The sequence below is a fragment of the Aythya ferina genome (genome assembly GCF_964211825.1).
Source record: "Aythya ferina genome assembly, chromosome: 9".
NCBI classification, from domain to species: domain Eukaryota; kingdom Metazoa; phylum Chordata; class Aves; order Anseriformes; family Anatidae; genus Aythya; species Aythya ferina.
Genome location: NC_140305.1, coordinates 20,256,938 through 20,284,253, shown reverse-complemented (window position 1 = coordinate 20,284,253; position 27,316 = coordinate 20,256,938). Strand labels below are relative to the sequence as shown.

Genomic DNA, 27,316 nt, shown 5'->3' with positions numbered 1-27,316 from the left:
TAGAGAAAACAGGAAGGAAGAGGTAGCTTCCATAGCTGGATGTTATGGTTGCGTGCAATACCATTGCATGCAGATATTGAGGATTCTATTGCATATTTCTATACTCTGATTTAGTACAGGCAGACAAAACATTTCTTGCCAATGTGTTTAGATTATTTTTGGCTAGCAAGTAACTACACCCTGTGAAGCTAATCCTGCAAAGAAAACCCTTCTATTTAAAAATAAATAAATAAATAAAATCAGAATCATCTCTTGTGGAGAAAAAGCAGTGTGCAAGATGGTTGAGCTGTTCCCATTTACTTGCAAGGATGTACTAAAGGCCGTCTGTGGAGGCATGGTCATGCCATAGCCTTTCTGCCAGGCTGTAGTCACATTTTCTATGCTCCTTCCAGCCCAGTAAGCTGCAGAGAACCACCTAAGACTAATTTTCCTTCACTCGTCCTGCTTGTTTCCATGCAAATTTCCACTTGTTTGTGTGGCATACATACAGCCCCAATGACATAGTGACTCTATGACAAAAGCAGTACAGAATAAAGAGAAGGAACAATTTGCAAGAGTTTTTCCAACCAGCGAGAAATAACAGGATGCTCTCAGACCTGACCAAGAAGTGTTTGCTTGGTCCAAGAAAATAGCATTTAATAACTTGCAACCCTATTTCTGATATACACGCACCATGGGAAAGAAGGAAGAAAATACAAAAAGTTGAAGTCTTGGGCAGAGCAGAGCCTCTTCTGAATGATCAGCTTTTGTAGCCACAGGAAGAGGCTTCTTGATTTCTGACTGACACCTCAGCATTCTCCTGTGATGTCTGAAGTGCAGGATAACAACAGCAGTAATTTAAAACATGTTTTCCACCAGCAGCAGGACTAATAAAGTCTAGTTTCCTACAAATTTTTATTCCACATCCTGAAACCCACCAACATAGTGCAACAGTCTCAAATTCTCCTGTCTTACTGTCATGGCTTACCTCAGTCTCTTCAGCTTCCATTAAAAAATCCTTCCAAACTTGCTGCCTCATTCTCTAACAATGCTGGGGATGATGGGAAGTAAACACTGTTTCTTTTTCTTGAGCCAGGGCTGTGCTGAGCGGGCACATGATAGCTTGGCTAGTGGGCAGCCACCCAGACTAGGTTGCTGTTTCCTTGCGTTCTGGTCTTTCCTGCACTGGAAATGTTGCTTTTGGTTCCTTTCTCTTTGCAGTTCCTGATTTTTACAGAATTTATCTCTAATACTATGTATGCCTCTGTCAAATTTGATTAAAATTGGCCAATAGGTTCAAAAGTTAACTTCAGGTTGATGGATAATGGGTAAATGTGGCAAAGTCCTTCACGCTCCTGACTTTCTTCTCTATACCTCCCTATAATTCTCCTTATAAGTTGACTTCCACTGTTGGAGAAGGATACAAGGCTGGACACAGCTGTAGCACAACTATTCTTGTGATTTCACATTTCATGTAGTCGGGTCTTGTAAGAGTGCTGTGTGAATCTGCAACTGCATGTCCTGAAATCTGTGAAGTTCTTAACTTTTTCTGGTCCTTGGAAGGCACTTGAAATGCCTGGTTACAGTCCTGAAACTGCTAACCTTACTTACATATATTAGAAATAAATTGTTACTCATTCTCCCCCAGTAAAGCTCTCCCATTTGGGGGCTATTTTAAAGTGGGAAGGACACATAATTTAGCTCAAATGAGGGTTTGTGTGGTTTGAGCATGGAAGTGCCTGACCTTTTACAATCTGCTGTGAGTGTGCATGCATCATTGTTTGTAATTTGGCTTTTTAAGGATGTAATGTTTTGTATCAAACATGTTCATTGAGAAAAGTAATGTAAGTTAATTTGCAACAAGCATCCTATACAAAATAATAATAACCAAAAAAAAGGAGAAAAAAAAAAAAAGTAAAACTTTTACATTCTTAGTAGGACTTAATTTAGTCATTCTGAAATGTAGAATAGCTACTTCATCTATTAAACTGTATAGTCTCGGTTATCATCCACTGAAGTACATCTTTTTCCAGAGTTGTAATGGAAATATAATGAATGGCAAAAAAATTGAGTGGAAGGAAAAGAAAATTATGCTAGCTCCTCTGAAATTGAACATTTTAATGGCAATAGGATGGGGAGGAGATGTATGTTGCAAAGGACTTTTCACTTGGATTATAATTTTCTTCCATAATTGGAACATCCTAAATGATATTATGACATTTAGTATGCGAGATTAGATTATTAGCATCAGTAAATGTAGGAAAAGGACACAAAAAGACAAATTTCAAGCATTTGGCTCTGGGGGAGCAGTAATAGCAATATGAATTGACTCACCAAGGCTCCAGTCCAGCAGTTACTGATGTACTTAAGTTGACATAAGTGAATTTTTCCTGTGGAACTATTTAAAAACCTAAGGCTGAACAGGATCGTAGGGTCTTATAATACTGGGGCAAAATTAGTCTTCTACAGAAGAATTCTGGTTTTCTAATTTAGCTTAGGTCACTACCTTGGTAGCATTATTGTAAGGTTTTAAAAGAATCTCAATGACTTAAAAATATTATTAATAATAAAAACAACAGCACAGTTCCCTTTTGCTTCTCCCAGTGATAAAAAGTGTCCTGGACACTGTCACTACACACTCAGCAGCAGTGAAGGCCACATTGTGTATGTGCATTACAGATAGCGAACAAAATCAAAGGTACAGAAATCATATCGCTGTCATTTGATGATCAGCCAGCATCATTTCAATCTTATCCAGATATAACATTTAAAAGATTAAGTCAGTTACTTGAGAGTTGGAGGCTCGTAAGTGTGAATATAATGAAGAGCCTAAAATGCTTTGATTTCCCAGTGTCTTTTTGGGTCTGGACTCTAAGGTTATCTATCATCAGTATATTTTAAAATAGCATAGAACATATCTCTCCACTAACTATTTTATTATCCCTAACTGCCCGCTGCATAAAAAAAAAAAAAAAGGTAGATCTACACAGGACTCGCCATGGAAACACTGATTCCAAGAGGAAAAGCCAGTCAGGTTCAGCACTGTCCACTCTACACAAGTACAGAAACTTTCCAGAGTATTTTATGAGAAAATATTTGTGGGTGTGAGAATTATATACACAAGTGTCAGCCCCTGACAGGGTGAATGTAGCCATTAACTAATTAGGAACAGAATTTGCATAGCCTGCAACTCTCAAACATTTATATGAATAAATTGATGGTCATCCAAATACTTGTAAATGAATTAATTAAAAGAGATGATAGGATTCTACAGATAACCAAATCTAGTAATTAAAACATTTTACTCATATGATTACTCACCTAATTCTACTAGCAAGGTTATTTTTCTCTAGTTCAGTGGAAATATCGTGACCTGTTACTATATTGTATATTTTCTGAGCTTTTTTGTTTTGTTTTGTTTTGTTTTTTAATTATTATTATTATTATTTTATCTCTTGACTGTGCTGCACTGTCTGAAGCATAAAATAATTAATGCATTAGCTTGTTAGTGATTAGCTTCTTAGCCAGGACTTGTGAAAATTTAGAGTATTTAAAATTCTCCAGCTGGCTGCTACTGTCTATTTTGACTGCTACAAAACTCACACATACCCACAACATATTTCTCTTGTCCTTTGATAATTAACAGGCTAGAAGTGCCAAAAAAAAAAAAAAAATCCTGTTGTCCTGACACTATTAGAGCAGGAACTATGAGCCTCTAAAAAGTATGAAATACCTTATTCTGTGTTTAGAGCTGATTATATTACTTGGTGGTTGTGGCCTTGAAGTATTTTGATTTTATCTTAGAAAACAGGGCTGATCTGGATGAATTCCAGCTGAAGCTACAGGAATTGAAGAATTAAGCTACAGAACATAATGAAATGATTCAGTCCCATGCAATCTGATGAGCATCACTGTGTGTAATGGGGTGTGTGTGTGTGGTTGCATCTGAAGCTGGTTGTATACCATTGATTACAAAAGTACCTTTTACACATAGTGTAAGATAATTACTTTGTATGAAAAGCAGACTATTTTAAAGCATTTATTTTAATAAATACATTTAGCACTAGTTTTCTGTATGTGGGTATATTGTTAGTGGGTAGTATTCAAGGCTAAAGCCCTTACCTTTGTGCTGATGTTGAAAACTATCAATTATAAAACACCTAACAATGTTCCACCAATGAGCGTGCTCTGCTAGCGGCACGTTCCTATTCCTCTCTTTAAAAGACAGATATTGCTGCGTGCAGGAGTGCCGAGACTGGGGTACCATTGTTAGGGTTGATTAAGGGGAGGAGGAACTGTTCAAATTTTAGGGTTCTTTTCTTATCAGACATCTATTGAACTGAATAGCATTTTGTTTTATATCACACTTTTTATGGCCTAGGTATCTCAAAGCTCTTTACAAAACAATCTGTTTCAATAATAAATGTTACTAGTATAGTGAATGTGTAGGCATCTATTATGTGATCTGCAATAGCTCACGTACTCTTTGGCATTTGAACAATACATTTAGGTAGTAGGGTGATGAGAATAGGTAAGACAGTTTTATTTGCAAGTGGTAAAATAAATGTTTAAGAATCTTAGCATTGAAACCAAAAGTAGAAGGAAAATATTTATCCTGTAGCTTATAATTTGGTATAAATCTATTTCACATCCACCTGGATGCAGAGTTGTGATAGGTAAGAAAAACCAGAGCAGTAATTGCTCATTGGAGGTATGGGATCTTGAAAGAAGTAGTCCCAACCTACATCTTGGGCAGTCTACAAACATCTCCCAAGTGGCTTAGGACCACAGTAGAAACGGTTCTGTCACTGAATTGTCCTTGCTGGAGTTCTGGACCCCAGACTGCATGGAGTATGTAAAATTACTAGATTGCTAGCAGAGTTTACAAAAAAAAAAAAAAAAAAAAAAAAAAAAGTCTGCAGCTCAGCTACCACAAATCACACACTAGCAGCGTGGAAACTAGAGTAGAATTGGTAAAATCCTGTACTGACCCCAACTGTATAGATTGTCCTGAATGTAGTCTTTCTTAAAGCTACACCTATGACATGCTATAGCTATGCGGATGCTTTTCTCTGACTGTGCACCCCAGATGCATTTTCTCTTTCTTTTCTCCTGTAGTCAAGGTCTCTCTCTCTTCTTTCTCAACCTCCATCTGCTCTCATCTCCCTTTAAACTCTTCTCTGCCCCCCCCTCCTTCAACCTGGACAACACCATACCTCTTTTCAAAGCCTTTATTTTAAGAAGAAAATAAAATACATGAAATCTGAATGACTTCAAAACCATATTCTGGTGCTTTCTCTTGCTTCTCAGTCCACTATTGTTGTTCAGACAGTGTATAGAGCACTATATCAAGTAATTGGGTATTATCTTCTGGACTGTAGTTCAGGCACTAAAAATAGCGTATTAGTGACCACTTTGTTCCATATGCCTCCTCTTTATGAAAGGAGCGAGCGGCACTTCTTTCAGGCTTTCCATGTTGGAATGTTAACTTCTAGCAGAGGTGCTGTTCTTTTTGTGGTGAAAGCAAAATACGTATGAACTGGATGTGATTGTTGCTTCCATATAACGTTGTAAAACTCATTGCCACATGATTATTTTCTGTCACTAGGCTCATACTTGCAAGTTCAGACTGACATGGTCTCCACTGCTGTTGTTTGACAGCATTGCTTTGTTGTTCTACTGTTCTTTATCCTGTGCTCCAAAAGACTGGGCAGTGCACGTCTCTCATTAAGACAACCACCAAGTGGGCCACTGTTTCCAAAGCTAGCTGATGATTTTCAGCTAGCAGCATCTCATAGGAGCCTGAATATCACAAATGATAAGCAACCATCTTCCACAAATCATGCTCAGATAAAGTGTATCACCTGGGCCTCCAGGGCTTAGGAACCCAAAATACCTGGTCACTTTTTGAAGGCTCTGTGTTGTCCACAATCAGGTAGGTGATCTTCAGGAGAGGACAGTGGTTTCTGTCTCTTGCTGTGAAAAGGGACCAAATGTGGTCCTGATAAAAGGTGGTTTGAAGGCCTGTGTCTCTTCCAGTCTACCCCTTTCCATTCAGTTACTGGGGAGCCTCTGGAACACGCTTCTATTCCTGAAAGCCCGGCCACTTAGTACCCCACTCCCTTCATCAGCAGCCAGTCAGGTCCAGCTTCTGTGCATCGCTGCAAGGTGATCTCTTTTTCTTACTGCAGATGTTGAGGAGGATGACCAACTGACAGTAAAATTGCTTGGTACTGATGAGCCCTTGGCTTTGTTATTGTGGTAAAACATACATCATTTGACAGCTGCATGTGCATGGAAAAAAACATAGATGATTAACGGTTTCCTGTCTTTTCTTGCTACTGATCTTCTTTGCTATGACAGATGAGACTCAGATGTCTTTTTTTTTTTTTTTTTTTTTTTTTTTTTTTTTTTTAAGAGACAGAGAGAGAAAGGGAGAATATTTAAACTTGTTCTCACCTAAGTCTTTTATGTTATCCTAAGGACCTTATTTGTAGTAGAGATTTTTTTTTTTTTTTCTGAATTTCAGCTCTCCTAAAATGATCAGCTCTGCCATTCAGCTTTGAAAGGAAATGTATATTTTTCCCTTCCTGGATTTTTTTTTTCCCAAAAGGGTCTAATGCTAATTTTACTTATTCAGAAATTAAAATAGCAAACAGTTTATATGAGGTGTTGATAATTACCTATATTACTGTAATGCTGTGACAGATGTTGGCAAAAAGAAGCAGAAAATGCCTACAGCTGTGCACTCCATGACATCCAGTTTATACTCAGACAGAAGGCTAACAGATGTTCTGAACTGTCACTTTGCCTAAATGTTTTTAAAGTCTAAGGACCTGCTTTATAATTCACTAGGGCCTCGTTTGGTTTCATAGAGGTCCTCAGAATTCCCATCTGTGACAATTAATGTCGAAGACTTTTATAAATCAACCACTGTCCTTATAAGCCTTCTGCAAATAGATATTTTGTAACTGTGTACTCCTGAGACTTCTGGTTTTTGTAACCTAGCTGTGAATTTCTACAACTTGTATATAAAATAACTCTTGTTTTGAACAGAAAGAGAACAGACACGAGTACAGCTAGAGCAACAAAGATCACTGATGTATGTTTGACTGACTTCAGAATACCTACGTTAAAATAGTCTTTATTCTTTTCCCATATGCTATGGTCATTTCTAAGTTGACTTTAAAATGCTAACCACTTCCAACTACTTAGTCATTTTCCCAAAGGAAAATATGAATCTTGGTAGTATTAAAATATAGCACTTAAACAAGTATGTTCAGCTGCTAGAGATATTCCTATTCCTGGAGAATATTCTTATTCAAAAATAGTGAAATTATATAAGGGAGACTTTAAAATATGATTCAAGCTTTATGTTTTACATTATTTCAAAATGGAGATGTTATAAGAGTGACATGTGCGTAGTGTGTGCATGTAAAAATCTGAGATTTAAAATAGTCTTCAGTCTTTAAGCTCCACCCAAGTTTTCCAGCATACCTTTAGATAAGCAAAAAATGTCTCTGCTATAAAGCAACTTAACACATTATTGATAGTTGCCATTTCTTTTTAAAAGCTGGATTCCTGTTGTACAGTAGTTTAATAGTTTAAACATTGTGCTAACATAATCAGTGTTTGGCCTCTTCTGTTCCCCAATCCTGTATAGAAGCAGAACTCCAAATTGTACATCTTTCTGGGTTTGTTTCTAAATTACTCCCCACACTTAATTACGAGGATGAGAGGGATGCCTTATTCCTCTTTGTTATAGGCTAAGCTCTCAGTAATCCCAAACAAAAGAGCCAGTTCTGGAAGATATAGGATTTGCTAGCAGGATTATGGTCTCATAGATAATGATGTGCAGTCAGCAGAAGCGAAGCTTTATTTTAATTCAAATAAGCTAGTAAACAAACCACTGACAAGTCTGCTGGTGAGAGTAACTGGCTTCTGTTGCCACATTGGCAGCTAAATTATAGAAAATCTATTATACCCTGTTCACCATATGTTTAATTTAATACAGATACAAATTAAACTATCCACAGTGCCTATTAAAATAACAATACATATTTCTTAAATATATGAATGTTTTAAGATACATTCCCCTGACCTTAAGAAGGGCAATGCTGATTTGGGAGACTACAGCAAAACACATGCTATAGTCAACAGATTCTCTTCAACAACAACAGTAATTTGAAAACCTCAGAATATTAATAGTACAGTTTTGTAAAAGATAATGAGGTTAATTGGGGTGTTCTACCTTCTAAACATCTGCTTTTACGCATTTCCCTCCCCCTAGGTTCCTGGGCCTTGGATTTGATAGAAGTGGTTGATATCTAATCCATTGTACACTTTTTAATTCTGTGCCAGATACAGTATGAGTTGTTTGCCCTTTTCCTGCTGCAAATAGATATCCCTCATTTCTGCATATTATCATGTATTAATGTTTTTTTTTTCAAATAGCTGTGTAACCTGGATTTTTGACCCATCGGGAACATTGCAGCTGCTCCTCTGTAATACTGGTTCAGGGTTTCAAGTTGTGTAAAAGGAGTCCTACTTCATGCCCATGTTGTTTAGAAGGAGAAGTATTGAGCACAATGTGTTGTGATCCACTCTGGACCCTGATTGCCATCTTGAGTCCTAAAATGGCTTTTTGCAAGGGTTTCTCTAAATCTGGGTGTTTTTCTCTAACTTTTGTCTAAGCAAGTTGAACATCCCTCATAAAGTCACTAAGTCTCTAAGTCACTGCATGTAGCAGGTTATGGGGTAGGGGCTAAAGGTCAGCAGGTGTTACTGTGCTGAGGTGGTGATGATGACGGACTACCTGAAAACATACAGAAATCATAGAAAAAAAAAAATAACCTCTCCAAATTCATGTTGCATCTTAAGTGATTGATTACAAACAAGTGCCAGACAGAACATTGCTGGTGAAGTGCTCTCCGGACTTTGCCGGGAGCCTCCAGCCAAGATGAGCTTTCTCCCTTCTAGTTCCAGGCTGCTAACAGCAACAGGAAACATGAATGGAAATGGAAGTTTTGAGGTGATTTGTGGATTGCCATCTTGCTCCCCAGTAACATAATCAGGAATCAGCATTCAGAATGATGTTTCTCTCATCATTTAAGACGTAAGAATGCATTTATACTCAATGTGCATGTGTGGAAGTGTGTGCGTAGAAAGGGGTCTCAGGGTTCTGTAAATGCCCAGGATTGCATGCCATGTATTTGTGTCAGGCATTAGATTGTATGCTGGCATGCGTATAGTGCATAGCATGTGCATGGGTATGTGAAGTATTACTTTTTGTGTGCACATATATGCACATTGTCTGTAAATTGTTTTAAATTACTGTCGTTATTTGCCAAAAGATTTTCAGAATCAATGTCTGTAACACAGGTGTAACATACCCAGGAATTAATTAATTAGTTGTAGCAAAGAAGTTTAACTTCTTTGAAAAATTCATCTTAGCGTGTAAAAGAAGTCCAACTCCAGAGAAAGTTGTAATCTAAAGAATTGAATAAAGGAAGGTATCAAATCCTAGAGGTACTTGGACAAAATGCTGACAGGATATTACTAGCTCTATACTTTCCTTTTTCAGGAGAAATGCATCCTTTACCATGTGGTCATCCTTCAGTAAAGGCATATTTGGCAGTGCAGCAATCCATTGCAATTGGCAGCAAAAATATTGTAGCAAATGTTGAAGCAATAAATGAACAGGTCTCTTACAGCAATCATGAAAAAAAAAGAAAGTTGAAAATTCTTCAATTTTAGGAGACGTGTGAAGTTCATACATCCATTTATGGACAGTGAAAGGCCTGCATGCTGTGCAGACCTGCAGCTCTTCATGAGCCACTTTTGCAAAGTGAGTGCTCTTTGCTTTCAATTAACTGGAGATTTTACTATCATGTCCCAGGACAATTAAAAAATAATAATAATAATTAAAAAAAAAATCTATCGAGGTTTCACAAATGTTCTCCTAACACTGAGAGGTGGTGGGATGCCTCTCTAACCTTTCCAAGGACTGTATGATCTCTGTGCGGACTCCCAGCACACCAGAATCCACACCCGTGGTTTTTGAGCTAGAAAAGCCTGGAATTAGTTGAAATGGAAGCGAGCTGAGAACTTAGGAGCATCCCCCGGGCGGGCGGAGTGGGGCGCGGAGCCGCAGCTTCCCTCCGGGGCCGGGGGGGTCCCTCGGGGCTCCGGTCCCGCGTGGGCAGCGGGAGGAGGGCTGGGGACCGCGGGGCGGCCGGAGGGGGGCTCCGTGTGCCACAGCCCGGGCAGCGAGCGTGGAGCTGCTGGCAGGGGCGAGGAGCGCCGGCAGCAGCCTGGCTTTTGCTCTCGGCTGGAGCAGGGCCAGTGCTTAACCCTGGGTGGGAGCCCCCAGGTTCGGGAATGATTTGTACTGGGGCACAGCTGGGGGTCTTGCACTCAGACCCTCTACGAGAGAGCGCCTCTTGGCAAACTCCTTACGGGGCTTTTCTGTTTGAATTGCCGATGTAGAGGTGTAGATCTCGCTTGCAGATTTAGAGGGATCTCATATTTTATCTGCACTGCTAGGTGCAGATTTTTTTTTCCGCCCGAGTCTAAAATGACTTGTGAATACCAAAATCTGGGACGCTCAATTTCCCGTCCCGTGGGACCTCTTTCGGGACACAGCCTTAAGTATATCAGTGCCCGTGCATTTCGTTTTTCCCTCTGCGGGGCACAGCGAAAAATGCGAGTTGAGATGCGAGTTTTTTTTTAGAGCCCTTCCAACCTGTGGTTCACGCTTTTTTTTTTTTTTTTTTTTTTTTTTTTTTTTTTCCTCTCCTCTAGAAAGTCTTAACCATTGATACAGCGCGTTAGAAAGTTGCAGCCAGACGGTCCCACGCACTGATGATTTCGTTTCCGGCTATCTGCAAAATGAGCTTTAAGCCAATTTCGTGCTTCAAGCTAAAGAGAAGGATTCGCATTTCCCTCCTAGATGCGTGGCATTCCTGGAATCTCTTTGTCAGCTTGCTGTAGGATGCTGCTGTAATTTGCCTGGAAACTCTCCCCAAGATTTGTATACAGCGGTTAAGAACGACGTAAAATTTCTGAGCCATCGGGATGCTTTGTCTGGGGGAAAAAAAAAAAAAATCATCTTTCCTTCCTAAGTCCGTATTAAACTGTTCATAGTCTGGTTCACATTTAACCCAAAGAACCTCTATAGGTAGCAAAATGCGTATTTTCTACTAATCCCTTTCCTTCACTGCTGTGAGTAATAAAATATCTCCTCAGGAGGAGCGGTACTTTCTTCCCCAGTGTCACCAGTTTAGGAAAGCACTTGCACGATTTCAACTTTGACACGGTTGGATCTTTTTTGCTCCTGATTTCATTATTTTTTTCTCCTTTGCGTTTAGAGGCTATTGCAAAATGACCGGAGGTTGCTTGAGCCCCGCAGGTGGAGGTGAGCTCCGCCACCCTCCCCGCATGCGGCTCTTGGCGAGGAGCCTGGCAAGGGAAGGAGCCCCCGGCCCCTGGGAGCGCAGCCCCCCTGCGCCGAGCCTGTAGGGTTGGGGGCCGGGGGCTGCCGTCGGGGGCCGGAGGGGTCGGGGGGCTCCGAGGAGCCTCGCCGAGGCTCCCCGCACCCTCCCCGCTCCGGCGGGGCGAGCCGGCGCGAAGATGTTTATCCTGAGATAGAAAATGGGTTGTTGAAAAACAAGCCATGTGCAAATAGTTTAATTTTCCGTTTTGATGCTTATCTTTGTCTCCCGAATTTCATCGGAGAGGCTTTAATTGGCGTGTGGGTAATAGTTCCTAAATAATCCCTTATTAGATGACTTCAGACGAGTTGTGAACCAATAACGTCTTAGTCCCAAAAGTGAAAGTAGAATTTGAAGGCGCGGGTCAGTTTTTGTCAAAGGGCTCATTTGAGCATCTTTTAGTTTGCTGAAAAAGCTAATTAAAGAATGTTTGAAGGTTAAAGTCATTATTCCGTGCTGTTGTCGTGCTACAAGTGAGCCGAGTTTTGTGAAAACACAAAGGGCAGAAGTCACAGAGGTGGATTACTGTCAGTCCCGGCTACAGAGGCACGGAGAACTGTGGCATTAATTCCTATAGAAAGGTAGACAAACACAGGCAGTGACTAACAACTTCCCGCAGCGCCCTATTGTCTAAGCACTTTCTTTTGCTTTAGGGCTCTCTTCCAGTTGCTACAGCCGCAACCAGATTCAACCCTAGGTACCGGGGAGACTTTCGGCCGCGCAATTTTTGACCCGCGGAGCAATTTCCAGCACAGAAATAGCTGCGGCTCCCGGTCCTTGCTCCCAGCGCACCCTTCCCTTTGAGCGGTGCTAATTTATTCATGACTCGGCAGAAAGTTAGCAACGCGCCAGAACTCTGTCGCAGCCCGGGGCACCCTGGCAGGCTCGGGGCTTACTCCCCAGGCTGAAGCCCGGCAGCTGCGGTGAGGGGCGGCGACGCCCCCGACCTGCGGGGACGCTTCGAGCGCTGGGCACCGACTTTGGCTGCGGCGCGCCCCGGCCGCGGGGGCTGCGCGCTGCGGGGGCGCAGGGACCCGCCCGTGTTCACACGCCGGGAAATCCCTGGGGCCGGTCCCTGGGGCCCTTCGCCCCGCTTTGCGCCTTTGTGTGCGTGTGTGCATGCGGACAGCGGGCTGCGAAGCGGCGCGCACAAAGATAGGCGCAGACACCGCACGGGAGGGTCTCCTCTGGCTCGCTTCTCCAGCGCTCCTTGCCTTCGCCTCGGAGCCGCGGTGCCCCGCTCGCTCCCAAAGCCTAGGTTTTTAGGTCTGGCTCCGACCGCAGATCTCCCCAAATTCAAAGAAACAGATGTTTGGGCCGATTAAGGCTGGGGCGCGGGGGGAGGGGAGGAGGGAACCCTGCAGCTGCAACTCAAAGAAATATATTGATAAAATATTTCAGTAGTAATAAATACGCGGAGATCAGCTCGACCTTGCAAGGTCTTTATTTTAATTTTTCCCCCCTATATACAAAAATCTTTATCAAACCTCTATTCTATGGCTTCAATAAACAGAACCCATTACCTCACGGCAGCTTTTGTTGGCCTGTATACAAGCGAGAACAAAATGGTTATTCAGGAGAACGCTTTCGATTTTTATTGTGTGTAGTATGCACAAAGAGCAGTGTTATTGTATTAAAAAGAACCATCTGTAGCAGAAACAATGGCATCAAATTATCTTTGAATACCCACTGCAAAAATATAAAGCTTTTTTATTATTCTTCTGCTGTACGGTGGGGGACAGAGAAGTGACTTTTTTGTTGTTGTGGGTGCATTCTTATAACACACACACAGAATCAGCCATTTGGATTTTTTAAGCCATAAACGATTTTTTCCCCTCTTGTTCCAGGGACTGCAGTTAAAAGCTAGGGCTAGGACTTGGAGGATGTGTAGGCAAACGGAAGGAGAGCCTGGGGAAGAAAAACCGAAATGGATTCATTCTCCGTCCTGGATGGAGGAGGAGAGGAGAGGAGAGGAGAAGGGGACGTGCGAGCTTCCTTCAGCTGCCTCTGTCCGGTGAAAAGTGCTCGAAGCCCCGGCGCTGCCTCGGGCTCAGGAGTCCGCGCGGACTTTCGCTGTAAGCTGCCAATCAAACTGCTAACTAGCCACCACCCTGCTCTGGCACGGACATGTAAGTAGCTGCAGCCCAACTTTGACATTCACACTTTTTCCCCCCTCCTCCCCCGTGACCTTTAAAGCGATCGAGAAACCCGGCTCCCACCTACGACCCGCCGCTCCGAGCTGGCGAGCGTGAAACTCGGGGACCGGTGCGCGCCGGGCGGCTTCTGCTTTCACCGACTTTCAGCGGCAGCCGCTTGGCGAGCGGAGCTCCGGGCAGGAGCGGTGCCTCCCCGAGCCTGCCCCTTGCCCCGGCTCTCACTGCTTCAACCGGGGCCGCGGTTACCCCGCGGGAAGAGCCGCGGAGCGGGGCCGGCACCGCGGTGCCCCCATCCCGCGCGGTGCCCCTATCCCGCGCGGTGCCCCTATCCCGCGCGGTGCCCCCATCCTGCGCGGTGCCCATCCTGCGCGGTGCCCCCATCCTGCGCGGTGCTGATCCCGCTGCCCCCGCAAGGTTCCTGCGGCTGGGGGCGCTCCGCGGGGGCGGCTGCGGGCTGGGGGCTGCCGCCCGGCCGGGGCTCACCTGGGCGCGCAGCGGCGCGCAGCGCTGGCGCAACGCCCGCGCAACGCCCGCGCTCTGGCGCCCCCTGCCGGCTGCGCGCCGCGCAACCCGCACCCGCCCGCTCCCCGCCTCCCCAGGCTCGCCCGGGAAGAGCGGGGCGGCCGCGGACATCGCCCCCCCGGCGGCTCCTGGGCTGGCAAGGGGGGGGTCCGGCCCGAGGGGAGACGCGGGGCGAAGGGGCCGTGCCCGGGGAAGTTGCGAATAAATCGCGGCGTGTGACTGCCGCCGGCTAACGCTGCCTCCTGACGCACTGCAATTTGGGCTGGGGAAGATCGATTTTGACGTTTGGGCTCGTTATAATGCCATTTAAAGGGAAGCTCTTTTTAGTTACAGTTAGCAAAGTTGAGGTTGGATTTTCCCCCCCTCTTCTCCCCCTCCTCTTTTTTGGGGGGTAAGAATTTGGTAGATAAAGGTTAATCTTGGGCTGAATGATAGAGCTGTGATTGACAAGAGAAAAGGTGTTGAGGGCAGGTCGAGCTGTCTTATTTACAGCCCACTGCTTGCTATAGAGCCTTTGTTAGGACTGGAAAGCTAATTTAGTGCTGATCAAAAGCACCACAGAGTTAAAGGACTGGTAATGACTGCTAATTTCATTTCAGCCTCATACATCCCCAACTGCTGTAATTAAAGACGTGCTATTTAAATACAGGTGAAGAGTTTTTGTAGTAGGGGGAAAGTGGGTAGCCGGTTACAATTTGATTTATGCTTAATATGGTAAAAGACCGGCGGCTGCTGCCTGGTTTTAGCGGCGGGCCTTTGTGCGGCACCCCGCCTCTGCGGAGCCGGCCCCGCGGGGAAAGGGGGGCGCAGCCCGGGGCGCACGGGGAGCCGAGCCCCAGGCTGCCGGGGGTCGGTGCCGCTCCTAATTGTTCCCATCGAACAAGCCGGCGAGCCCTGGGAGAGCAGGGGAGAGGGGAGACGGAGGGGCATGTGTCAGCCTTGAAGTGCCTCTGCGGAAGCTCGGGTCCTCATATTATTATTATTTTTAATTAAATTATTTTACCACTCCGCGCTGGCTCCGAAGCGATGTAATTTCACGACCGATATATAACAGTTTCTTTCTGGGGAAACATCAAAGGATAAAAAGCTCTACGTTTTCGTAGTTGGTTAAAATTGATACAAAAAAAAAAAAAAAAAAAAAAAAAAAAAGAATTTAGCCTTTAATCTCTTTTTATCCCCCAAGACTGAAGATCTGTACTCGACCCCGCTAAGCTCCGGGCTCCCCCCCTTCCGGGGCCGCGGCGGGCGGCTGGCAGCTCCCCCTGTCGGCAGCGCCCGGAGCCGCCGCTGCCCGCGGAACTTGCGCGGCGCAAACCGGCGCGGGGAGCGCGGCACCGGGCGAGGAGCGGTGCCCGGCGGTGTCGCCGAGCCGCTGGGCTTCGTAAGGCAAACCCCGAAAAAAGCCCAGCGCAGAGAGCAAGGGATGAGCCTCCTGCCCGAGCTGCTCGCTTTGAGGGAGAACGGACAGACACGGGGAAGATGCCACCGGGCTGTAGCTGCGCCCTGTTGGGGAAGGCCCGGCAGAAATGGCCGTGCCTTTTGCTCTCCGAGGAACAGGGCTGCTGTTGCGGGACCGCTTGTGCTCTGCTGGCCGGCCGGCGTGCAAAGACCAACGTGGGTCTTGGCAGCATAGGGCTGAAAATTAAAAATAAGGGTGGCCTTTTCCTCCTGCCCAGCTCCGGCGTGCCGGTGCGGCCAGGATAAATCCCAGCCTGCCGGAGGCTTGGGTTGGTGTTTGCATCCCAAGGGGTCCTAAAGGAGTCGGCACTGACAGGTGCTGCTTGTGAGCAGAGGGAACGTTTCCGTTTCGTTAGGGGAAAAAACGTGTAAAATGGCATGTGTGGAAACGCGGAGCTGTAAGTCGTTTCCCCCCGCCTCCCCCAAAAAAGAGCAAAATAACCCCCCCCCTCCCCCAAATTCCTGGAAAAAGAAGAAGCCTTGTCTGGAATGAATGCTTGGAGTGAGGTTTGTCTTCCTACTGAGTTGACAGATTAAAAAGAAAGCCGGTTGATATAAATCGATTAGCCAAAATACATGAACTGCTGCGTTGCCACCAACTTTTGAGGTGATTTAGGTGAATTATTTCGGAGGCACCTGCACAGCTCCGAGGAGAGCATTTAGCGGCTGAGTCCGCGCGTTGCAGTAACGCCGAACCCACTTTGTGCGTCTTGCGTGCGAGGAGAAACGCTAATGGAAACCAAATTATTTCTGCTAAATTGGGGTTATTTTGTATCTCCTGTTGATAGCCTGGTCGCAAGTCATAGCGCCGCAATTTTTCTATTAAATGAATCCCATGGCTGTGGGTCTCACAATAAACTTTTCACTTTGGAAATTATACGAACAGCGTTTTTTAAGGATTGTTTGTCGCGCTGAGTAGACTTTCCCCATTCTCTAGGTTTGATCTCCGCTTGAGACTCTTAATAAGGCAATTCTGTAGTAAGAGCGCCCAAACTAAAGACATAGCATTTTCTATAAATAATAGCAAAAGCCCTGCACAGATTTCCTGCACAACGGAATTCCCAGATTTCCTTTACTGTTTCTTTAGTTGGCATGCGTTGGTATATATAACTCCGAAATTAAGCAAAAATATACATCTGTATAGATCTGTCAAACGAGCTATAAACAGAGATATTATATGTCAATTACTACAGGAAACGGACAAAATACAGAGCGGTTGGTACACCCGTTTTCACGTCAGAAGACACTGCACAAAACCGCAGTGACTCCTGCCGAAGCGTGAATGATTAACCCAGATCCAGGAGCGGTGCAGTTGGTGCTCCCCTTAGGAACAACAGTTGTGATGGGGGCTATAAACGGGTCGTAAACCCCCCTTAACAAGGGTAGAAACTGGCATAGAAAGTCGAAGTTCCCGAGTGACGACTTTAACCAAAATGCGCCTTTTTTCAGGGCTGGGTTCGCAGCCCGACGGCACCCACGGGAGGAGAGCGGGGGCCGCGGCCCGGTGGGCAAACACCTGGCAGCGGGGGAGGAGGGACAGCCCCGGGCTCTTTCTCGCTCTTTTCCAGTCGGGGGAAAGGTGCATCTGCAGCTTACTTCGGTCTTTTGGAAGGAGAGATTTTTGGATGCCGCTATTTCCCACAGCTCTCTCTCCAGAGCAGCGGAAGGGGAGACTCGAAGAAAGAAACCCGAAAAGCGACCTTAAATACCAGTTTTCAGGGCGGCTTTTCCCACTTTTTCCCTCCTTCCCCTCCCTTTCTCCCCTCCCCGCCCCTCTGTGGCACCTGGGTGCTGCGAGCACCCTCCTCCGGCAGCGCTGCCTGGGCACGGGGAGCCAAGGGACTGGCACCCCCGGTGCCCCCCCTTCGCCCCGCTTTTCTCAGGCTGAAGCGGGGGAAGAAGCCACGCTCCCCCAGGATGTCCAGGCAGAGAGGGCTGCGACCCCCCTTGCCCCAGCCCCGAAGGGGACAGGTCTTCCTGCGCCCCCAAAACTTGCCCTGTCCCCGCGGGGTGCACACGCGTCCTTGGCCTATGGCCGGGCGCAGGATGCAGGATGCTGGGAGCATCCTATGAGGCACCCCCAGCTCCCTCTCGAGCTCCCTTAGGTCATTCTTGGGTGAAGGACCGTAGATAGACACATGGGAAGTGGTGGTGGTATTATTTATAGCGCTGTCTCTCTGCTCCGATTAAGCGCCGTCTAAATATGAATTCACAGTATAGACAGCTAGTCTATAATTTGAATTAAAATCCCCACAACGAGCCCGTCACTGGAGAATTCTGAAATCACAAGCCTAAGTTGACACAATGAGCCCATGGTGTCAATAAACCATGGGCGAGATGGAGAGATTGTCACTCCAGACCATAACAGTTCTGAAAGTGTCATTACCGGCTGTCCTGTCAATGAGCTCCAAATTAAGGACTATGAGGAACAGCGAGATAAAAGTCACCGTCTTGGCTCCATTATGGGCGATCGTGTCAGTGATCTGAGGATCGCTGGAATGGGATTTTGCTTTTTTTTTCTTCTTTTTCTGTATTTTTTTTAATGTATTTTTCAAGCCATACCTCGGGATTCCAGGATTTGAGGTGCGCTGGGGAGAGGAGCAACCTTGAAGCACCCCAGGCTCTGTCTCAGGCGTTCCCATTGAAAGTGCGAGAGCTTCTTTGGGAAACGTTGTGAATTCAATGGAGGAGCCGGAATAATTCCATCAAAACTGCTCTGGGGCCAAAAAGGACTTCATTTGATTAGGGCGACACGTGTGATCCCATGAACAGACCCATTTTAACACCATTTTTTTTTCTTATGTCAATACAAAGGTGGTGAGGGGGAACGAGAGAAAGAAAATAGGAACCTCAGCTTTAGCAAAAGACACGTTTCTGTTTAAGATAGCGCCTTCCAGGCATTAAAACTTTCAGAAAATGTCCCAACCTCTCTCTCCTGTGAGCCTGAGAGAGTTAAGGGGACTTACTCAGGAATTGGAAACCTTCAATTCTGGATTTTCGTGCCTTTGTGGGTTTAAGCAAAGCAGTTAGCGTTCTTCAGGAGGGGTTTTGTGTTTAATATACATGAGTTCATTCAACTACAATGGGAAAAGAAAACTCATTTGTTCTTATGAAACTAGGAAGGAAAGATAACTTTAAATAGACTGCCAAAAAGGATCCTGCTCAAGGGGGCTGCCTCCCCGGCAAAGGGCCTACTTCCAACTGTAATTTCACCCTGTTATGTTGTGCAGTAATTCCCGAGTTTATCCTCGCCACTGGTGCTTGATTTTCTGTTTTATTTTTAAGGTCATGTAAGAAAAAATAACGGCTTCCATTCTGCTCTCCTCTGGGAAGGAGGTCCAGGGAGTGGTATTTCAGAAGCAGGGAAAAATCGCAGAGTTTGAGGAGGCTGTTGGCTATTTATGAAGAGTCCTGGAAGCGTGTTTGGACAGACGGCTTCTCCGTTTATTGAGAAGCCTTTTGAAAGCGACTTTGAGAGGTGCTGTGTGTGCATGTCAGTCGGCTGTTCTGCTGTTTATTGTGTACGAGAAACTCGTCCCAGCATCCGAGGTTTATTATGATTATTATTATTATTATTAATTTCGCTTCTCACAGCACTGAAGAAAGGTGGAGCCGGTTGTTGTTTTTCTTTTTTAACCTCGCTATCATTTTTTTCCTTCTTTTTTTCTTTTCTTTTTTTTTTTCTTCCTTTTTAAAATCTTTTTTTTGTTTGTTTGTTGTTTTTATTTTTTAACGCCCTGAAAAAACAGCAGCAGAAAGCCCATGCAGGCGGCAGTCGCTGGGCGGGGAGGTGGCAGAGGGGCCGCTCGGAGGGCACACCGCTCCCCGCCGGCACCTTTCGGTCCCCTTCGGTCCCCGTCAGTCACCCCCGGTCCCCGCCGGTCCCCCGAGCATCCCCGGGCATCCCCGGGAGCGGCGGGGCCGTGCGCTGCCGCCCTGCCGCACGTGTGCTCGCCCCGCGGCTGCCTTAGGGAGAAGGAGGATGAAAGGGGTCGCGGAGCTCCCTCCGCATTCCCCAGCTTTCAAGGGTCCTCAGAGCCCTTGAGGGAAATTATTGGGCGAAACTGGGGCTGGATGCGGCGGTGGTGCCTCGCCCCCCTCGACCGCTTGTACGTGTAATGCCACTTCTGAGAGCGACAATCGGGCTACTTGCTGGACAGGCAGGGACAAAAAGCAGATTAAACCGCTTTAAATAATAATAAAAAAATATATCCCGAACGCAAGCAGAGTGGATTACGCTTGCCCCAGCGGCTCGGGTCCTCAGGACTCCCCGAGCGGCCGCCCCTGCCCCTCGGGCCCCGCCGAGAGGGGTGGCCCCGGGCCGCCGGGCGGGGGGCGCAGGAGCCCCGCTGGGGTCCGGGGCCGGCCCTGCCCCTCGGCCCCGCGAACTTGGAACTCGTGAAGTTTATTTGAGCTTGTGCTTTGGTATTTTTTTGGTGTTCTTTTTTTTTTTTTTTTTTTAATTATTTTATTTTTTTTTGCCGGTGCCCAAGGTTGTCGCTAGGTCTGCGCCCGTCGCTGTACCAGCTTGCTTTGGCTGAGCAAATGGGGCGCTTCTGCCACCGCGGAGAGGGCAGGGGGCTGGAAAAGGAGCTCCGTACCCACTCGATTTTTATTATTATTATCATTTTTGGCATTGGAGGGTGTCTCTCCCCACGTTTGTCACGGGAGAGTAGCACAAACCCACGGTGTGATTTCTGAAATTCCCCAGGGATGGGAAATTTGGCTTTGGCTTCGTGTGCCGAAACGTCCTGGGCGAACTTCAGCTCCTGAGCTCCTGCGGGGGGGTGGGGGGGAGGAAATTTCTCTGCGCGTTTTCGTCTTCTGAATTTTTTTAAACGTAATGAAATTAAAACTTTTGGAGCTCACAGTTGACATTTTGCAGAAAATTGAGTTATCAAGGCAGTAATTATTTCACAGGGAGATAAAACTCTCATAGCCCTAACTGTCAAATAGGGCCCTTTTCAGATTTTAATTACAAAATAAAATTAGTCTGCTCTTCCTCGGAAGGGTTTGTGAGTGGCTAAACAGAGCTTTCCCCAATACTGGTGGTCGTCAAACTCTGCTAATTAGCAATGCTGAGAAATTCCAGTTAACAAGGACATTCTCTAAGTCTCTGCAGGTTCCCTGCCGTTCGCCTTCATTTCCATAAGAAGATTAAGAGTGGAGGGGAACACACTCAAATGCAGATGCAGAAAAGAAGCGTTTTTAACAAGCATCATAATAGTAAGATGCTTGGCTAGTTCTCACCTAATTACTGCAAGTTAAACCTCTATTTGCAGCTAAGGACAAAAAATGGAGCTGCAATCTTCCATCTCCACAAGACTGCTTAATAGTTTGCTTTAGATTGGTTACTAGCAGGTTCAGAAAAAAAAATAATATGAAAATGTGTATATTCTTTCCGATACAGTTAACACGATAGGTTGTATCCTCAGGGCTTTTAGAGAAATCGGCGGTTATTAGAACAATAAATACACAAAATCCAAGTAGTTAACATTCATTTTCTTTAAAGAAACTCATAACCTGGAAATAAGAGTGCATGTGCCGTAAAGCCCATCACTGAGAACATTTGCAGACTATTTGTTTAATGTAAGCACTTTTCATTTCCATAAATTATACCAAAGGCAACGATTTTTTAAATCCACTCAGATTAAACCATCCCTCCGCAGGCCTCCCTTTCAACGTGGCTATATTCTTCCGCAGAGTGCTGTTGTTATTGTCATTAATACAGAAAACCGGGGGACCATTTCATCTTTCTTATTTTCCAGCCTGCAACCCGGGCTGTCCGTGCTTCCCCGGCCGTGTGTCCATATACCCAACCCCACACACCCCAGAGGAAAGGCAGAAAATGCCCTAAAGGAGCTGTATCGCCCTCACCTTCTTTCCTACGGCGTGTTAGTATGTATCTACGCCGGATAGATAGTTTATTGCATCGATAATTAAAACGGTTAATTAAAATAAAGCCGTAAATACTCCCCGATAACACAATTGGTAGGCATTTCCCAGCCTTTATTCGGAGGATAAATGCAATTAGAAAGGGGCCAGGCCCCGTAAGGCCCCCGGCGGGCACAGCGCAGCCCCCGCCGCCCTGCTCCTGCGGGTCCCCGCGCTGCGCACCCCACGCGGCAGCAGCCGGAGCCAGAGCCTCGCTCTGCCTGTGCACCACCAAGCCTCCGGTATCACTTTATTACGCTGAACAAACACCAAAGCCACCCACCCCACCCCCTCTTTTTTTTTTTTTTTTCAATTTAATTATCCCTAAGATTTTATTATTATTATTTGGCATGGCGTTATCAACTGCCGACCCGAGCATAAACAATACGAAAGTAAATAGTCGCCGTGCCCTCAGGAGCGGCCGGACAATCAGAACCCCTTTACATCCCTCATCTCGTAATTTGCACCTATTTTTTTCGCCGCTTTAACCTATCACTTATCTACCGGCTCTATCCCTATCTCCGAATTAAACGCATTAAACCCGATAGGATTTATTTGCATAATCCCCACACGCAAAGATGGCACGGAGGTTGTTCAGCAGGATGATTTGGAAGGGGTGTAATAACTCGGGCCCTTCCCAACCCCCCTCCTACCTCCCCCCCGGGCATCTCTCGGGGCCGGGTGGGGCCGGCAGGGGGCGCCGCAGCGCCGTGGCTGGGACCGTGCGGGGCGCCCGGGCGCGGCCCCGGCCCCCGCCTGCGGTGCCCGGTCCCGGGGCGCCCCCTGCCCCTCGCCCCCCGACCCAGGGGCTGCTCGCACCCCCGGGGGGGCTCCCACCTCCGGGAGGGGCAGCCCAGACCCCGGTGGGTTGGAGGAGGAGGAGGCGGCGTGGGTAGAGCGGGGCCGGCGTGCGGCTCCCCCCCGCTCGGCGTCCTCTTTTCCCCTCCTTCCTTTGTCGTCAAGTGCGTTTTAGCAACAAAGATCCCAACAAGAGAGTGGAAGTAAACTTAGCCGGGGCTTTGTGCGGCCCCGTGTAGCGACAAGAAGAGAAACAAAACTACCTATTTGTACCGCCGGGCGCGCCCACCCAGCGCCGCCCGCACAAAGGGCGCGGGGCAGCCTTGGGCCGCCGCGGGTCCCTGCCCCGCCGTGCGTGCTCCGCGGGGGGACTTTTGGGGTCCCCTCCCTATTGTCCTGAGTCTCCTCGACACCGTGAGACCGGAGGAAGGGCTCAGTGATGCGGGCACGAAGGGGGCGCACCCCGGGCTGTGCGGAACGGCCTCGGCTCCCCGGCTGGGAGCCAGCGGGCGGGGGGCTCCGCTCCTCCGAGTACCCCACGGGTGGGGAGACCCCGGCCCCACGGGCGGGGTGAGCGTTGCCCATGCGGGACCCCGCCGGTCCCGGGGGGGTGCCTGCAGCGGGGCGTGGGGGGCCGAGGGGAGGCCGAGGCTGGGGGGGGGGGGGAAGTCTGGGGGGAGGCCTTTCCCTCTCCGCGCTCCCCCCACGGCTTCTCCCAGCCTCAAGCCAACACCAACTTGGGAAAGGGGAGGAAAAAAAAAATAGGAAAAAAAAAAAAAACGTCGCAACAATGCTGTTTACCCACTTCCTCCAAAAGGCGTGTGTGACCTGTTGCTGGAAGGGGAGCTACAAAGGCTTCCCAGTGGCTGCCTGGGCCGCCTCTGGGCCCGCCCCCCCCCGCCGAGCCGTCCCGGCGGCTCCGAGCCCCCGCCCCGTTTCATGCAAAACCAGGGGTAGAGACTTGTCCTCAGTGGCGGAGCCGCCGAGCGCTGATTGGCCGGGGCGAACACATTTATTCCCTGACAAGCCCCCATCACATGGATGGTTGTCTATTAACTTGTTCAAAAAAGTATCAGGAGTTGTCAAGGCAGAGAGAGAGAGTGTGTGTGTTTGCAAAAGGGGGTAAAGTAGTTTGCTGGCTCTTTAAGACTGAGGTGGAGAGAGAGAGAGAGAGAGAGAGAGAGAGAGAGAGAGGCAGGCAGAGAAAAGGGAAAAAGGAGGAAGAAGAAGTTTTTTAAAAGCAAGGCTCCGGCGGTAATAATAGCAGTTATTAGCATTATTAATCCATCAGCGAAGAGGAAGATTCTGATCGTGATCCAAGTGTGGTTTTGGGGAGTCCCCCTCCCCCCTTTCATACCCCTCCCTAGGAAAAAAAAAAAAAAAAAGTCCGGCTTGGGACTTTGCTGCCGCTGCTCCTCGCTTCTCTGCTCAAGGCTGGTTCCAGGCAAAAGTAGTTTGAATGTACAACATGATGGAAACCGAGCTGAAACCTCCCGCCCCCCAGCAAACTTCGGGGGGAGGCACAGGCAACTCCAACTCGGCCGCCAACAACCAGAAGAACAGCCCGGACCGGGTCAAGCGCCCCATGAACGCCTTCATGGTGTGGTCCCGCGGGCAGCGGCGGAAAATGGCCCAGGAGAACCCGAAGATGCACAACTCCGAGATCAGCAAGCGGCTCGGGGCCGAGTGGAAACTTTTATCCGAGGCGGAAAAGAGACCCTTCATTGACGAAGCCAAGCGGCTCAGAGCTCTGCACATGAAGGAGCACCCGGATTATAAATACCGACCCCGGAGGAAAACCAAGACCCTGATGAAGAAGGATAAGTACACGTTGCCAGGGGGCTTACTGGCACCGGGCACCAATACCATGACGACTGGGGTAGGGGTTGGGGCCACCTTGGGAGCTGGGGTGAACCAGAGGATGGACAGTTACGCGCACATGAACGGCTGGACCAACGGAGGCTATGGGATGATGCAAGAGCAGCTCGGCTACCCGCAGCACCCGGGCTTGAACGCGCACAACGCGGCGCAGATGCAGCCCATGCACCGCTACGACGTGAGCGCCCTGCAGTACAACTCCATGACCAGCTCGCAGACTTACATGAACGGATCGCCTACCTACAGCATGTCGTACTCCCAGCAAGGGACCCCGGGCATGGCCCTAGGCTCCATGGGCTCGGTGGTCAAGACGGAATCCAGCTCCAGTCCCCCCGTAGTCACCTCGTCGTCTCATTCAAGGGCTCCTTGCCAAGCTGGGGACCTTCGGGACATGATCAGCATGTATCTACCAGGTGCTGAAGTACCAGAACCAGCTGCCCCAAGCAGACTTCATATGTCCCAACACTACCAGAGTGCACCTGTTCCTGGCACAGCCATTAATGGCACACTCCCTCTATCACATATGTAAGACAAAGGGGCTGGGGGGGCGGAGGGGCGGGGGGGGTGGGGGGAGGAAAACTAAACAAAACAAACAAACAAAAAAACTTTTATTAGAAATTCTGGACTTTTTTTTTTTTTTTTTGGACTATTTTTGTACAGAGAAAACCGGGGGCGGGGGAGGGGGGGCAGAAATAAAACCGACGAGGAACTTGTATAGAGCTTGGAGGGGAAGCAACTACACAAAACTTTTAAAAAGTTCTAGTGAAAACGGTAGGAACTTTGCAGAAAGTTTGCAAAAGTCTTTACCAATAATATTTAGAGCTAGACTCAAAGAGCGAAGAGGAAAATGTTTTAATATTTGCAGGCAACTTTTGTACAGTATTTATCAAAATAAACATGGCAATCAGAATGTCCATTGGTAATATAGAGAGAAAAAAAAAAAAACAAACTCGAGAATTTGCCAATTATTTTTTAAAAATAGAGTCTACTTGGAGCATTGTGGCTTTGGCAGCTGAATTTATAACAGCTGCGAGAGGAGAGGAAATTATTTTACAGCGTTTGGACATTTAAATTGTTTTAGAAATTGTACAAAAGGCAAAAACGGTAGGACGAGTACTTGCGAACCATGGGCTTGGTTTGCTGTAAAAGGGCAAACGTTTAGATGTACTAAATTTTATTTTATTTTATTTTTTACTTCTTGTTAAAAAGCAAAAATTGCCATGCAGGTTCACATGCCGTTTGTTAATTTATAATAAGTTTTTGTTTCCAGACTTCATCCTGTTCAAAGAAAAGAAAAAAAAAAAGAAAAAAAAAAAAAGAAAAATACCAACCTGAAATTACTGTGTTTGAAATATTTTCTTATGGTTTGTAATATTTCTGTAAATTTATTGTGATGATATTTTAAGTTCTTTTTTTTTTTTTTTCCTCATTTTCCGTAGTTGTATTTTAAAGATTCGGCTCTGTATTATTTGAAATCAGTCTGCCGACAGTCCATGTATATATTTGAACTAATACCATCCTTATAACAGGTACATATTCAAGTTAAGTTTTTACTCCATTATGCACAGTTTGAGATAAATAAATTTTTGACATATGGACACTGAAGTTCCGCTTGAGTCTTGGATTTATTTTTGCAACGCAAGCTGTTTTTGGTTTTGTTTTTGTTTTTAATAATACATGCGGCAGAAGCTCTCCCGGGGGCCAACCGAGCACTGGAAATAACGAGCATTGCAAATGTAGGAGCGTGAATATTTGTGTGGGTAGCGAAGGGAGAGGGAAGGTGCAGCAGGCGGGACGCGCCAGGTCCCCGGGCCATGCTCCGGGGGGCAGGGGCCGCTCGGCTCCCGCTGCCCCCCGGGGCTGGTGGCGATGCCGGTGGCGATGCCGGTGCTGGTGCCGGTGGCCACTTGTTGCCTTCCTCGGGGCCGTGCCCGAGCCGGCGGCTGGGGGACGCGGAGGCCCGGCCTGCAGGGCTCGATCAGCCGGAGCGTTTCTTTCTCCCCCCCCGTGTGTCCTCCCCTCCGTGTCCCCCCCCGTGGGGAGCTGCCTGTCGTGGCCCCCCGAGGCCGGGCTGCCGGGGGCTGAGCGCTGCCTTTGTTCGGGACTTGCTCAACTTTTCCTCTCCTCGCTCCGGGGCAGCGCAGGAGGAGGTGAGAGGTGGGGGCGGGGGGGCTCGGCTGGGCAAAGGTAAGAACCGACAAAAATGGAGCAAACAAACAGAACAACCCCCCAAATATATATATATGTATTAAAAAAAAAAAAAAATCGAATGCCAGAGACTTTCACCTTATATCACAGCCCTTTCTTGAATCCTATTTCTTAAATTGCCAGCGCGGTGTAGCCCCAGTTCGGACAATCTCTGCAGCCGGTCACAAGCCCCAAAGAGAAGCGGTGGCGCCCGCCAAATAGGAGGAGAGCACCGCCAGCCGTGCCAGGTAGAGTTTCACTTTGTACAGTTGCAACCGCAATCGTCGAGGGGCCGCTCCGCGCTGCGGCCCCGGCCGGGCATGGGGCAGTGGGCAGCACGGTGGGGCAGCCCCGGTGGCAGCCCCTCGCTCCCCCCTCCCTCCCGAAAGTCCCAGCGTTTATTTGGGGTTGCTAACGCGGCTGGGGGTTCCTTTGGGAGACACGCGTGAGGAGGTGCGATAATAATAATAATAATAATAATAATAATAATAATAATAATAATAAAAACCACAATCAGCTGGGAGTGGGGGCCCTGTGATTGCAAATTGGTCGCGTCTGCTGCTAATCCTGTGTTGTGCGTGGAGAGAAAAGGATGCGATGGTTCGCTTAGGCAAGGCACAAACCATGCGCTCTGGAGTGGGGGCAAGTGTTGCTCAGTTTTTCTTGCTCGGATTTCTTGTCGATCACTGGATTGTGCTTTAGTTCAGGGGGAAGGAAGGAGGGGAAAAAAAAATCACAAATAGCGTTACCCGGCTCATCTTGGCCTTTTTTTTTTCGGTAGTGCTATTTCCTAGGCTCAGTTCTGGCCTTCCTACTTGAAGCCTGGTGTCCAGATGAAAACTCAAATTGCCAGACCAGGAGATGTGGAGTTTTGCTCACTGTCTGTTTATGTAGTTTAGCTCCCTTTGTCCT

The 27,316-nt window shown here is 47.2% G+C and overlaps 1 protein-coding gene and 1 long non-coding RNA gene across 2 annotated transcripts in view; both read left to right on the top strand.

The window, feature by feature from the left end:
* Nucleotides 1-27,316, top strand: part of LOC311441203 — a 263,170-nt gene that overhangs the window by 215,539 nt on the left and 20,315 nt on the right. The window contains exon 4 of the long non-coding RNA XR_014695844.1: nucleotides 13,319-13,600. This is a non-coding gene — a long non-coding RNA (uncharacterized lncRNA). The remainder of the gene's footprint in view (nucleotides 1-13,318; nucleotides 13,601-27,316) is intronic.
* SOX2 (SRY-box transcription factor 2) lies at nucleotides 23,273-26,573 on the top strand. The gene is made up of 2 exons (XM_084528982.1): nucleotides 23,273-24,742; nucleotides 26,549-26,573. The coding sequence occupies exons 1-2, from the start codon at nucleotides 23,799-23,801 to the stop codon at nucleotides 26,556-26,558; spliced, it is 954 nt and encodes a 317-aa protein (XP_084385108.1). The 5' UTR covers nucleotides 23,273-23,798; the 3' UTR covers nucleotides 26,559-26,573.

Coding starts and splice junctions, on each gene's coding strand:
- SOX2 (XM_084528982.1), top strand. CDS start 23,799: ATGTACAACATGATGGAAACCGAGCTGAAACCTCCCGCCCCCCAGCAA.